The sequence below is a fragment of the Hevea brasiliensis genome, chromosome 2 (assembly GCF_030052815.1).
Source record: "Hevea brasiliensis isolate MT/VB/25A 57/8 chromosome 2, ASM3005281v1, whole genome shotgun sequence".
Lineage (NCBI taxonomy): Eukaryota > Viridiplantae > Streptophyta > Magnoliopsida > Malpighiales > Euphorbiaceae > Hevea > Hevea brasiliensis.
The window spans coordinates 1,200,348-1,216,016 of NC_079494.1; the positions used below are offsets into that span (position 1 = coordinate 1,200,348).

General features: G+C 39.7%; 1 protein-coding gene across 1 annotated transcript; it reads left to right on the plus strand.

The window, feature by feature from the left end:
* Nucleotides 1-2,112: 2,112 nt before the first annotated feature.
* Nucleotides 2,113-3,751, plus strand: LOC110660992 (stemmadenine O-acetyltransferase). The gene has a single exon (XM_021819476.2). The coding sequence runs from the start codon at nucleotides 2,236-2,238 to the stop codon at nucleotides 3,604-3,606; it is 1,371 nt and encodes a 456-aa protein (XP_021675168.1). The 5' UTR covers nucleotides 2,113-2,235; the 3' UTR covers nucleotides 3,607-3,751.
* Nucleotides 3,752-15,669: the final 11,918 nt, after the last annotated feature.

A 15,669-nucleotide genomic window follows, 5' to 3' on the forward strand; every position in this document is an offset into this window, starting at 1 on the left:
GCAGCCCAGACTGGGTTTTGATGACATTTCGAAGTTGGATGGGCTGCCGTGCATTAAAAGCACAAGGCCTAGATTTATAACTCGTAAGAACTTAGAGCAGACCGATCGCATAACCCATGAAAGCAATCTAGTGAGCATACGTGGCCGAAGCTGACATTTGGCTACCATTATTTCAGGGTTACCTTTCCTTTATTTAGAGCAGTTTTTTTTTTAAATTTTTTTTATTATCAAGAGGTGTATCTCAGCTATTAACCAACTAGACTAATCATCTATTGGGTTCCCGGAATAACTTGAAAATTACAAAAACCAAATAGTAAGCCACAGGAGGATATTTTTGAGGTTAACCTGCTCCCTTTCCTCGCAGGTTGTTTATCAATGTTTGTGTAATTTTATTAACTCCTAGAATTTCCGCATGTGTTAGAAGTATTTATTTGATTATGGTCTGTAATATTATTATCATGTTGGACCTGTAAACGTATAATGATATGCATGTTTGATGGATTGGATGAGGGAGCTGAGCTCCTATTTATTATTATGTTAATGAGTATGTGGAGGGTGAGCTGAGCTCCCCAATTGACTATATATTGTGTTTACAGGTCGGGTGAGTCGAAAACTCCCCGTTGGTAAGTCTATTTTATGGCCGGACTCTGTCCGTTTGTTTTCTTGAAATTGGGCCCAAATGGGCCTTAGAGTTGGGTAAATGAATAGTTAAGGCTTACTACGGGCCTCGGGGGCTTTAGGCTGGCCCAGGTCCTAGTGCCGGTCCGGCCCATAGGTTGGGTCGTGGCACCTATAGCAACAGAAATTGTTATCTTCGCAACAGGATACAAAGGTGATGGAAAGCTCAAGAACATATTCAAAATTGACCTGTTTATAATATAGATAGATTATAATGTAAGATAAATTTATTTTTTATTAAAATATTAATAAAACAAATTATAAATTTTTATAATTATTTATTCTACGATTTGAAAATTATCTTAAATAAAAATATTAAAATTAATTTAAAATACATTGATTATGAAAATTTTAAAATAATTAAATAATTTTTTTACATTTTAATTACTATAATCTAACATCCATAACTTGTAAAAGAGAAGAACAATATTAAAAATACAATATTAAAAATTTATTTGGTATTATTATTATTAGAGTTATTATTTATTTAAATATATTAATTAAAATATTAAAAAATAATTAAATATTAAATTTAATATACTCTTAACTATATAATAATAAAAAAATAAACTACTTTTTTAAATTATCAATTTTCATAACATTTAAAATTATAATTTTCTGCTTTCAAACAAGCACTCTGTTGATAATGGAACCACAAGGTAGCATTCATGCTTGTCAATTCTTATCATTAAAACTCAATAAATTAAATAAAGCCTTACCACTAACTTCTATAGACTAATTTTTGAGTCAGCTAAACCAAGTTTTTCTTTGCTCTCTCCATATTCCAAAATTGACTATGCCTTTTGTTATGACTTTAATGATTTCATATGGAAAAAAATATATAAAAAATAATTTTTAATTAAAAAATATTTATAAAATATCATTTTTATTTTAATAGTAATCTTAATTAAATAGAATTTTTATTAAGATCAAAATTGGAAGGATTAATATCATAAATATATATATTAATGTGTTTATTTAATTTATTTTTTTAGATTATACACTTCAATAAAATAATTAAATTAGTTTAAAGTAATACTACCTCTATTTATTTTTATCTGTCGCATTAGGATTTTTTTATTTAAAATTATCTGATGCATTTAAAAAATTAAGAAATATTAACTATTTTTTTTAATTTTACTCTTTATCTCTATGAAATATAATAAATATTTACATAATTTTATAAATGAGATAAAAGATAATTTAGTATATTTTTATTAAAAAAAGGTTATTCGATTATTTTCTTAAATATAGTGTAAAATTCAAATGTGATGGATAAAATAGATGGAGGTGATAATATTATTAGTACTAATCTACCAATATGACAAAATAAGAATCTCATGGCTATCAAATCTAAGTTAACAATTTTGTGCTTTTTGAAAAAAGAAAAAAAAAAAAGAAGAAAAGAGATTTTACTTTATTTTATTGTGTTTTGTGCTTCCCATCTAGTTTGTATCAGTCAATGCTTCGTTTGTATCAGTCAATGCTTCGTTTGCATCAGTGAACGTGATCCTGTACATAAATGGTGACTCAAATTGAAGCCATTAGCTTCAAGGAATGCAAGCAATGAAAATGGAAGTGCAGATCATTTCCAAAGAAAATGTTAAACCATCTTCTTCAACACCAACTCACCTAAGAACCTTCAAATTTTCCCTTTTAGATCAGCTCATTCCTTCTTCATATGCTCCACTTGTCCTCTTCTATCCCATGAATAAAAACATCAGCAATCTTGATGTCCCCAGCAGATTAAATCTGCTCAAAGCATCTCTATCACAGACCTTAACTTGGTTTTACCCCTTGGCTGGAAAAATCAAAGATGAACTTTCCATCGATTGCAATGATGAAGGGGCTTATTTTGTGGAAACCAGAGTGAGTTGTGGCCTCCATGAATTCCTTAACCATCCTGATCTCCTGTTAATACAAAAACTCCTTCCACGTGAATTCGTTGTCAAGGAATTAGCCCCAGGATCTTATGTGACGAATATTCAAGCCAACGTCTTCAGTTGCGGTGGTGTTGCCATTGGCATATGCATTTCTCACAAGATCTTGGATGGTGCTGCACTAGGCACCTTTCTCAAGGGGTGGACTTCCGCTGCCATGGGCTGCAATGAACCAATATATCCTAATTTTATTGCTGCTTCTCTTTTTCCTGCAAATGACTTGTGGCTTAGAGACTCATCATCTACCGTGTGGGGTTCCTTGCTTAGACAGGGCAATTGCATCACTAGAAGATTTGTGTTTGATTCCTCAGCAATAGCCAAGCTCAAAGCCCAAGCAACCAGCTCAGGAGTGAAATGCCCCACCAGGGCTGAGGTGGTCTCAGCTTTCCTGTGGAAGTCTACCCTGGCTGCCTCCGCAGAACTGCATGGATTTCAGAGGCCTTCTTTACTAACCCATCTTGTGAATCTGCGTAAAAGAATGGAACCATCCTTGTCAGAGAATTCCTTAGGAAACCTCCTGTGGATGGCAGCTGCACGATACACAGCAGGGTCCAAGCCAGAACTCAATAACTTGGTAAGTGAAGTGAGGGAAGCAATATCAAGAATTGATGCTGAGTTTGTTAAGCAAATTAAAGGAGAGGAAGGGAATTCTGTGATGTCCCAGTCCCTCAAGGCAATAAGTGAAATGGGGTCAGGAGATGGAGTGGACTACTTTGGATTTTCAAGCTGGTGTAACTTTGGTTATTATGGTACTGATTTTGGGTGGGGAAAGCCTGTGTGGGTTAGCAGTATTGGTTTGACAGGTTCAGTTTTTATGAATCTAATCATTTTGGCTGACACAAGGTTAGGTGATGGAATAGAAGCTTGGGTGACCCTAGACGAGCAAGACATGGGTGTATTGGAAGGCAACCCAGACCTCCTCAAATTGGCATTGCTGGACCCAAGTCCTTTGCTAATTGATGACTCAGTACAACACTGCCATATGTGAGAAGATTAATTAAGCCAATCAGGTCTATTCTGATTGATTTTCTCTCTTATTTAAATTATAAAGTTGTTTAGCAGGCTAATTGCTTGCGAAGATGTTTACTTCAGTTAATTATATGATGATTTGCTAATTTAATCATAAATCAAAATTTGCCTAAATTATCATAGTACAGAATAGGGGTGGCTAACAAACCGGTCTGATTCCTGAAACTAGAGACTCATGATCGAACCATAATTCAAGATTAAAAAATTTTCATTATTTTTTAAAATCTAAAATGCTGATTGAATCAAATTAAATTGGTCAATTTTGATATAATTTCAATTCAATTTAATAAAATAATCAATTTCAAATTAAATTTAATAAAAAAGACAAAATCTTGTTGGGATATATGTCTTATGGGCTTGAGGGAATTAGAGCCCAGTACTGCTCCAACTCGGGATTCTCTCTCACTATTAATTATTAGTGTAAATTACAATTTAATACTTAACGTTTAATTAAATCTATAATTTAATTTTTATAATTTTAAAATTAAATAATTTAATCTTATCATTTTAATAAATGAAAACTTTAGTGCTTAATCAAATTTTGTTTATATATATATATAATAGATGAAAATATTATAAATTAATAAATATATATAATAATTTATTCTCAAAATATATATATATATATAATCATTTATTTATATATTATTAAAATAATAATAAAATAAATAGAATCTTACCAAATTATAAAGGCTCATTTATAAATAATTATAATGTTAAGGATTAATTTATAAAATATATAGATAATTTTATAATTAATCAAAATTTTTAAAGATTTTAAAGTGATTAATTCATATTTTTAATAATTATAAGTTAAATTTAAAATTTTTAATTTAATGATTCATATTTTAAAATATAAAAAATTAAATTATTAGTAAAATAAATTTTTATAAATTAAAATTTTTTTGTCACGACCCAACCTACGGGCTGGACCGGCACTAAGACCTAAGCCGACATAAAGCTCCCGAGACCTGTAGTAGGCCTTACTGTTCTAAATCCATAACCAGGCGTGCAATTTAGGCCCAATATGCATATAAAATAATTTAAATTAAACTGTTATAATTTTATTTCGGGTCAACTTAACCCAATAATTATCAGAAACTAAAATTATGGGAGCCTAGCTCAACCCTGTTACATCATTTACAAACTATTTCAAGACTTATAAAAATTTTTCATTTATTAATACAAAAACTTAAATTCATGTAATCCCTGACAGGATTAATGCTATTACTAGTACATGTGAGATTCTAAATTACAAGTTTAGATAATAATAATACAGTTAAGTAATTTTCATTTTCATAACCTGTGAGAAAAAAAACAGGTTATTCTGAAAAAGAACAGGTTATTCTGAAAAAGGTCTTCTCCTGTAACCTGGAAAAATATGATGAACAGGAATGAGCGTTCGACTCATAGAGTAAAATATCAATTTTAACCATAATCTCTATAACTATCTAAAGCTAATGCACCATGCAGAGTGAAAATGCAACATCATCAATATTTTCACGTCATAACAGCAAAAAGGTAATTTGGGGCACTTACACACCCAATAAGGTCAAACAATACATATATGGGAGTTGATCCCCTATACAACCCTCTTAATCCAACCTGTGCCAGCAAAGAACTCAAGCCGGACTTTTGCTTAATAAACAAAATCGGGGTCCCAGCAAAAAACTCAAGCCGTGTCTACCTCGAAGGACCGGGTCCCAGTGAAGATCTCAAGCCGTGTCTACCCATCCAGTCCATAGTCAACACCATACCACACGCACGCCAACTCACACACACTACTTCAAATTACCACAACAACATCCATGACACTTTAACAGTTGTGAATGTAACATAAAACGTGCATAGAGTTTAACTACATAGATACATATTTATAAGTGATGCATAGGCATATTTAAACATATAATAATATCGAAATTACAATTAAAATTAATATTTTACTCACAGTACATCGATGACTATTGTGGCTGCTGGATGTAGAAAAATAGCTGACATCGATCACCTAATAATTAAATTATAAATTTATTAGTACTAAGTCAAAATAAAACTCTAAAGAGGCAACAGACAGCTTAATTAATGTCGAAAATCTGGCAGAGTTTCCCCATACCTGGGACCTACCCAACCTGCAAAAAGGCTCAAATAACACTTCTAAATTCAACTCATATCTCATCATCATTATATGGTCCCTCCGGAGCTCTCTAAACCAAAAAATACTTAAAACTTTAAAAATTATGTTTTAGTCTCTATAACTAGCCCTTTTGCAAAAACCACCCAAATGAGCTCTAAAAATTCTAAAATTTTGTCTTACGGCCCTTAATAATATTATAAGGCTAATGCAAAAGGAATTATAATTCTTTGATCATCCACGAATATTTTATGAATTTTATTCTATATTGGTATTAGTCGAAAATGAGCAACTTGGAGTTCGGGTTTACCTATGCCAATTCTGACACCTGGTACGCATCCAGAATGTCTGAAAATGCTAGGATTAACTGTAATATTGATCACGTTCTGAGACGGGCTGTCGGGCAGCCGGATCTGACTGAAAATGCAGTCCCGGTACCGGTGAGCTATCCTTGATTCGATCGCATATAAATTAAGTCCAAATTGTATTAATAATTATTATAAAATTATTTTTAAATTTTGAAAATAGAAAAAGTTCAAAAATCTCACCAAACGATCTGGACCGTCTGATTATCGCATTTTTCAAACGGTGGCCGATTGGAGCGGGACGGTCTTATCTCGAAGATCTCGTCGTCTTGAGTCCATTGATTGGCTCGGATTTTCGATTCAACGGTCGGATCGCCGGAAAAGTGATCGGAAAGCCACTGCCATCACTTTCTCTCTATTCGAAACTCGCCGGAAACTTCACCATTCCGGGTATGGCTGGTCGAAAAATGGAGCTGGGTTCGTGGGGGATTGGTGGCACCTTGGATCACCAGCGTTGGTGGCCGAAATCTATCAAAAAACGACTCGCTTCTCTATCTCTCTCTCTCTCTCTCTTCTTTTTTCCTTCCCTTTCTTCTCTCTCTTTCTCTTCCTCTCTGCCGCCTGCTGCCGTGGCTGTCGCCGCCTGACGCCATCCTGAGGTGGGGGAGTGCCACCATGCCTCGTGGCCGGTGGTCTTTGGTCAGAAGTGAGAGGGAGAAGGTGAGGGGGAGAGGGTGACGCGGGAGAGAGGGGAGAGGGGCTGCTGCGTTTCTAATTTTTTGTGTTTTTTTTTTAACTTCTAATTACACTATTAGTCCCTTAACTTTTTTTAGGGATTTACAATTAGGTCCAAAATAAATTTTATTATGTTAAAATTTAATAAAATTCTAGAAATGATAAAAATAAATATAGTATAGGAAAATTTAATTATTTTATTCTCATTTAGTAAATTAACTTTAATTATTTTATTCTCATTTTTTTGGGTTGTTACATTTTTAGTTTGAAAATGTCACGACCCAACCTATGGGCCGGACCGGCACTAGGACCTGGGCCAGCCTAAAGCCCCCGAGGCCCGTAGTAAGCCTAACTGTTCATTAACCCAACTCTAAGGCCCATTTGGGCCCAATATCAAGAAAACAAACGGACAGAGTCCGGCCATAAAATGGACTTACCAACGGGGAGTTTTTGACTCACCCGACCTGTAAACACAATATATAGTCAATTGGGGAGCTCAGCTCACCCTCCACATACTCATCAACATAAAAATAAATGGGAGCTCAGCTCCCTCATCCAATCCATCAAACATGCATAGCATATTAAGTTTACAGGTCCCAAAATAATAATTTAGTTTACAGACCCAAATCCAATAAACATTTCTAACACATGCGGAAATTCTAAGATTTAACAAGTTTATACAAACAGTGATAATTGACCTGCGAGGGAGAAAGCAGGTTAACCTCAAAAATATCCTCCTGTGGCCTGTAAAAATTTTTGAACAGGAGTGAGCGTTCGACTCAGAGAGTAAAATATCAATCTTAACTATAATCTCTATAACTATCTGAACTAATGCACCCTGTAGAGTGAAATGCAACATAGACAACATTTTCACATCATAACATCATAAAGGTAATTTGGAGCACTCACGCACCCTGTAGCATAAATCATAACATATGGGAGCTGATCCCCTATACAGCTCTCTTAAATCCAACCTGGTGCCAGCGAAGAACTCAGCTCGGACTTCCACTTAAATACCAAATCGGGGTCCCAGCGAAGAACTCAAGCCGTGTCTACCCCGAAGGACCGGGTCCCAGCGAAGAACTCAAGCCGTGTCTACCCGTCCTATCCATAGTCCACACCACATCACACGCACGCCAACGCACGCACACTGCTCCAAATTACCGCAACAACATTCATGGCACTTTAACAGTTATGAATGCAACATAAATTGTGCCTAGAGTTTAACTACATAAATATATGCATATAAGTGATGCATGGGCATGCTGAACATCTAATAATATCAAAATTATAATTAAAATTAATATTTTACTCACAGACTTGACGACAAATTATCGTGGCGGTGGCGGAGGAGGAAGAAGGTCATTCGGCTCACGACAATTCCATTACATCTATTTATTTAATTTGACTCAATACAAACAAAGAATAAGATCAAGTACTTCCTAAGTCGTCGTAGAAAATCCGTGAGTCTCCCTATACCTAGGACCTACCCAACTGCAAAGGGCTAAAAACGCACTTCTATATTCACAATCCATATATCAACAGTTCAATCATATCACACGACCCCTCATGGGCCAATCAAATCAATCATCCATAACAATACGCAAAATTACAATTTAGTCCTTATTATTGATCATTTTTGCAAAAACTGCCCAAACAAGCTCTAAAAATTATAAAACTTTGCCCCGCGATCCTTAGCAATATTACTAAGCTATTGCAAAAAGAATCGTAATTTTCTAAGCTACCACGAATATTCTATGGATTTTTAATCCTATTTAAGCACTAGAAAATTACGAAAAAGCAAGGTTCGGGTTTACCTTTGCCGATTCCGACTTAGGGAACGCGCTCGGGACGTCTGACAATGGGGGGGCTAGCCAAAACCTCGGTCCAATTCGGAGACTTTTCCAGAATCGTCCATCGGCGAAATTTGCGAACTTGGTCAATCGCCGAATTTCCGCGAATCGAGGATACCTACACGAAGCCCATAACACGGGGGTTAGTACATAAATTTTTCAGAATTTTCTAAGCTCATTTAATGGTCGAAAATACACTGCGAAGTTCCGTGGGACCCACCGAAAAACGGTGTCGGAAAAATTCGAAATTTATGTCGTTGCGAAGCTCTCGACGAATGGAGCGTGCTGGTGGCCTCGGTTTCCTCGTGGGATTCACGGTTTTCGAGAAATTTAGCACAAAAGTCGAAATGGGCTAAAATCTTCCCGAGCAAAAATCGGACAATCCGCTCGATGGATTTCGGCGTTCTTGTTGTCTATGGAAAGCTCTCGCCGAGTAGATGATTTTGGACACAAGACCCGGTCCAATCGGTGGCCGGATCGGCCGGATTTGGCCGGGGAAGCCGAAACGCCGCGCGCGCGAGGAAGGGAGATCGCGCGCGTTTTCCGGCCGTTAGGCGTGCCAGTGGCTGGGGCGATTGGGGCGGCACCGGCGAGGAGGACGCAGGGAGGCGGTGGCGTGGGGAGGGGAGGAGAGAGAAACGAGAGAGAGAAGAGGGGAGAGCCATCGCGGAGAAGAAAAAGGAAGAAGGAAAAGTAGGTCCGATTCGACCGGTCGATCCGTCGATTCGGTCGGCCGGTTCGATTCGAAATATAAAATTTTGAATTTTTACTCTGCCTCGGGACCGAAAACGAGGTCCAAAAATTCCGAAAAAAATTCCATAAAACTCAGAAAAATACGTAGACTCCAAATATATTTTTAGTTTTGCCACGTGGTCTTTAAATTAATTTTTTAAAAATCATCAAAGTTTATCTTTTCGGAAAATCGAACCCGATTTTTAAAATCCGAAAAATCTCAAAAAAATTCCTAAAATTTAAATAAAATTAAAATACCAAAAATACTCATAAATAATAAAATTTTGGGGTGTTACATTCTTCCCCCCTTACAGAAAATTCGTCCTCGAATTTTTACACAAGGCAGAATAAAGCACATGACTATACATTGAACAAATAGGGGTACTTGCTACGCATGTCCCGTTGTGACTCCCAGGTGCACTCTTCCACCGACTGACTCCTCCACAAAACCTTAACCATAGGGATCTGTTTGGATCTTAGCTGTCTCACTTGGTAGTCCACTATGGCTACAGGTTGCTCCTCAAATGTCAAGTTCTCTTTTAGCTCTATCGCATCCGGCTGCAGTACATGAGAAGGATCAGGAATGTATTTCCTGAGCATGGAGATGTGAAACACGGGGTGAACGTGAGAAAGGTTGGGTGGTAGCTCCAACCGGTAGGCAACTGCTCCAACTCTATCCGTAACCTCAAAAGGTCCAATATACCGAGGTGCCAACTTGCCCTTCTTTCCAAATCTCATGACTCCCTTCATTGGAGAAACCTTCAGGAATACATAGTCGCCCACTGCAAACTCCACATCCCTCCGTCTGGGGTCTGCATAACTCTTACGCCTCGAAAAGTTTTGATCGTTCCTCGATTAAAGGAACTACCTCAAGTGTCTTGCACTAGGTCTACATCATGCACCTTCGCTTCCCCAATTCTGTCCAACACGAGAGACCTACACTTTCTTCCATATAATGCCTCATAGGGTGCCATCCTATCTTTGGAGTAATGCTTGTTGTTGTAGGCAAACTCCACCAAAGCTAACTGCTCATCCCATTGACCTCCAAAATCCAAGACACTCATGCGAAGCATGTCTTCCAGTGTTTGGATTGTCCTTTCGGACTGTCCGTCTATCTGAGGTTGGAAAGCCGTCATCAAGTTCAATCATGTGCCAAGTGCCTCCTGCAACTTTCTCCAAAGCGAGAAGTGAATCAGGCCCTCTGTCGGATATTATGGAAGCGGAACTCCATGCAATCGACTATTTCTCGAATGTAGAGTCGGGCATCTTGTGCCCGAGTATGTAGTCTTCACAGGCAAGAAGTGAGCTGATTTGGTCAAGCGGTCTACAATTACCCATATCGAATCATATCCTCGCGTGGTACGAGGCAACCCAGTCACAAAATCCATAGTGATCATTTCCCACTTCCATTCTGGGATAGGGAGCTCTTGCAGCTTCCCTGACGGTCTCTGGTGTTCAAACTTCACCTTCTGACAAGTCAAGCACTTGGACACAAAGTCTGCTATGTCTCTCTTCATGCCATTCCACCAATAGCTATCTTTCACATCATGGTACATCTTGGTGGAACCTGGGTGGACACTGTACAGTGTGTAGTGTGCCTCTCGCATGATTTCATTCCTGAGGTTGTCCACATCGGGCACACATATCCTAGAACCTTGCACTAGGGCGCCATCATTGGCAAATCCAAACTCACCACCTTCACCTTGCTGTACTCTCTCTATAATCTTCATCAATTGTTGGTCTCTGTGCTGGGAAACTCTAACTCTGTCCCTCAAGTCTGGCCTCACTGAAAAGTGAGCCAACAATACCCCCTCATCTGAAAGATCTAGGATTAAACCTTGATCCATCAACTCATGTATCTCCTGAATCAATGGTCTCTTCTCTACTGAAATGTGTGCCAAACTGCCAGAAGATTTTCTACTCAAGGCATCTGCTACAACATTGGCCTTTCCAGGGTGGTACTGGATGGTGCAATCATAGTCTTTCAGAAGCTCCATCCATCTCCTCTGTCTCAAGTTCAAGTCCCTCTGTTGGAAGATGTACTTCAAACTCTTATGGTCGGTGTATATCTCGCACACTTCACCATACAGGTAGTGTCTCCAGATTTTTAGTGCAAAGACTACAGCCGCCATTTCCAAATCATGGGTGGGGTAGTTCTGCTCATGCCTCTTCAGCTGTCTTGAAGCATAAGCCACTACCTTTCCATTCTGCATCAAAACACACCCTAGGCCAACTCTGGAGGCGTTACAATACACGGTGTATCCTTCACCACTCACAGGTAGTGTCAACACAGGGGCAGTGGTTAGACACTCCTTAAGCTTCTGGAAACTCACCTCACAGTCATCTGTCCAATTGAATGGAACATTCTTCCTGGTCAACTTAGTTAGGGGAGCCGCTATCCTGGAGAAATCTTGTACAAAACGCCTATAGTAGCCAGCTAAACCCAGAAAACTTCGCACCTCAGTGACTATTGTAGGCCTAAGCCAATCAGTTACAGCTTCAATTTTCTTGGGATCCACTTGAATACCGTCTCTAGAAACCAAGTGTCCCAAGAATGAGATGCTTTCTAGCCAAAATTCACATTTCGAAAATTTGGCGTATAGCTGGTGCTCCCTCAAAGTCTGCAACACCATCCTCAAGTGCCACACGTGTTCTTCCTCGGTCCGAGAGTATACCAGAATGTCATCTATGAATACGATGACAAAACGGTCCAAAAATGGCTTGAACACCCTGTTCATCAAGTCCATGAAGGTCTTTGGTGCATTAGTGAGTCCAAAAGACATCACCAGGAACTCATAATGACCATATCTTGTCCTGAAAGCCGTTTTGGACACGTCCTCATTCCTGATTCTCAATTGATGGTAGCCTGACCGCAAGTCTATCTTGGAAAAGAATCTAGCTCCTTGGAGCTGATCAAACAAATCATCGATCCGAGGAAGTGGATACTTGTTCTTCACAGTGACCTTGTTCAGTTGTCTGTAGTCGATACATAACCTCAATGACCCATCCTTCTTTCTCACAAATAGAACAGGAGCACCCCAGGGTGAAGTGCTCGGACGTATAAAACCCTTGTCCAAAAGCTCCTGTAGTTGCTCCTTCAGCTCTTTCAATTCTGCTGGTGCCATCCTGTAAGGTGGCATCGATATGGGGTTTGTACCCGGAATAACATCAATGCAGAACTCTATTCCCCTTTCTGGTGGCAACCACGAAGCTCTTCAGGGAAGACATCCATGAATTCTCTGACAACAGGAACATTTTTCATGCTGACATCTTCTACAGATGTATCTCTCACCAATGCCAAATACCCTTGGCATCCACGCCTCAACATTTTTCTAGCACTAATTGCTGACACCAAATTATACGGAGCCACGCTCCTGTCACCATCAAAGCTAAACTCTTCCACACCAGGTATGTGGAAATACACCTTTTTGTTCCTGCAGTCTAAGGTGGCAAAATGAGTTGCCAACCAATCCATCCCCAGGATTACATCGAAATCCATTACTGGTAGAGGAACCAAGTCTGCTGGGAGGATCTTTCCATCCACTACCACTGGGCTACCCGGAAAAACCATATCTACATCTATGTTGTCACTAAGCGGGGTAGCTACCGACAAAGGGCACTCTAAAGTTGTAGGGTTTCTACCCAACCTCATGGTAAACACAGGGGAGACAAATGAGTGCGTAGCACCCGAATCTATCAAAACACGAGCCTCATAAGAATGACCTGGAAGAATACCGCCACAACCGCATTTGAAGCTTGAGCATCCGGTGGGTCGGTGAAAACCGAGCTTGACCCCTACTGAGTGTCATAACCCTGATACTGACTTCTACCTCCTGATCTGCCTCCAAATCCACGTCCCCCTTGTCCTCGGCCCTGTTGGCCACTGAACTGACTGCCTGCCATGTTGGAAGCGCCCGGATACAACTGTCGAGGAACATTCGCAACAGAACCCTGTGACCCCATTTGTGGCTCGCTGAACACAGGGCATTCCCTAGCAAAGTGACCTGGTTGGCCACACCTGAAGCATACTCCTGAACCCATCAAATAAGATCCTGAATGTCCTCTTCCACACTGTGCACAAGGTGCCAAAGAGGATCTGAACGAGCGAGCTGCGTACCACTGTTACCACTTCTTTGGATCCGTACCACAGTGCGAACCCTCGGGATTTGTGTCTAAAATCACTCCTCTTATTTCTGCTTCTTCCTCTGTAAGTAGTTTGGCCACCACTATCCGTAGTACCCATGTGGGGAACACCTGAAGAACCCTCCGCTCTGTTTTTCTTTGCTCTACCGCTGTCATCCATAGCATAGCTAATCTCAATCTGTCTGGCTCGATCAACCACTACATCAAAAGACTGATCAGACATCATGGCCAGGTTCGCATACCTCCTGTCAAGCCCCTTTAGGAATCTTTTCACCTTCATAGTCTCTGTAGATACTGCTGTAGGGGCATATCTGCTCAATTCGAAGTGCAGAGCATATTCATCTCTGGACACGCCATTCGTCTTAAGGCCTCAAAGGCCCACTGTTTGATCTCTGAAGCTTTACGCACAAACCGATTGATAAAAGTTCCTGGCCCAGGCCCATGTCAAGCCCTCCATCCGGTAACACGTAGTCATTCATCCATTGTCTAGGCATAGGCCCCATGACATCTTGCATACACTCTATCGAGTCTTCTATCGACCAATCGTAATTACATTCTGCTCGTCTGCAGGAATCTAAAAACCGATATGCATCGTCTGACACATCATAAGTTCCAGGCACCAACTTCTTGAAATTTATGATCTGTTTGTAAGATTCCTCTCTTGGTGCGGTGGACTGCTGCTGCTGTGGAGGGTGGACCATATACTGTGCTATCATATCTATGGTCCTCTGCAACCCAGCTAGAGTAGCTGCCATGGGGTCCATGGGACCCTGTGCCATGAAAGACTGTTCCTGAACTGTGGGTAGCTGCTCTTCTACTTGAGCAGCTCTAGGCCTCCTACCCCGCCTCCTGGCGGGCGCCTCATCTGTCCGACACCTCGTCGGGCACATCTGTTACAGTGCAGTGGCAGCTCTCCTGCTTCTACGCATTTTCCTGAAATTCAGCAGCATTAGCCCACAAAAATTCAAAACTGCTCATTACACAGCTCTATAGACTCATATTTATACATAACATATGGAGCAGAAACTAGAAGCAAAGATGACAATGCAAGACGAATGTGGACCCTATATTTCCGCATGTGACTCCTAGTAGACTCTTCCCAATACTTTAGACAAACATTCCCTAAGAATCTGGAGCCTAGGCTCTGATACCACATTTGTCACGACCCAACCTATGGGCGGACCAAGACTAGGACACAGGCCACCTAAAGCCCCCGAGGCCCGTAGTAAGCCTAACTGTTCATTAACCCAACTCTAAGGCCCATTTGGGCCCAATATCAAGAAAACAAACGGACAGAGTCCGGCCATAAAATGGACTTACCAACGGGGAGTTTTTGACTCACCCGACCTGTAAACACAATATATAGTCAATTGGGGAGCTCAGCTCACCCTCCACATACTCATCAACATAAAAATAAATGGGAGCTCAGCTCCCTCATCCAATCCATCAAACATGCATAGCATATTTAGTTTACAGACCCAAATAAAATAAACATTTCTAACACATGCTGAAATTCTAAGATTTAACAAGTTTATACAAACAGTGATAATTGACCTGCGAGGGAGAAAGCAGGTTAACCTCAAAAATATCCTCCTGTGGCCTGTAAAAATTTTTGAACAGGAGTGAGCATTCGACTCAGAGAGTAAAATATCAATCTTAACTATAATCTCTATAACTATCTGAACTAATGCACCCTGTAGAGTGAAATGCAACATAGACAACATTTTCACATCATAACATCATAAAGGTAATTTGGAGCACTCACGCACCCTGTAGCATAAATCATAACATATGGGAGCTGATCCCCTATACAGCTCTCTTAAATCCAACCTGGTGCCAGCGAAGAACTCAGCTCGGACTTCCACTTAAATACCAAATCGGGGTCCCAGCGAAGAACTCAAGCCGTGTCTACCCCGAAGGACCGGTCCCAATGAAGAACTCAAGCCGTGTCTGCCGTCCTATCCATAGTCCACACCACATCACACGCACGCCAACGCACGCTGCTGCTCCAAATTACCGCAACAACATTCATGGCACTTTAACAGTTATGAATGCAACATAAATTGTGCCTAGAGTTTAACTACATAAATATATGCATATAAGTGATGCATGGGCATGCTGAACAT

Excerpts from the sequence above, each read along its gene's own strand:
- LOC110660992 (XM_021819476.2), top strand. The coding sequence starts at position 2,236 with ATGCAAGCAATGAAAATGGAAGTGCAGATCATTTCCAAAGAAAATGTT.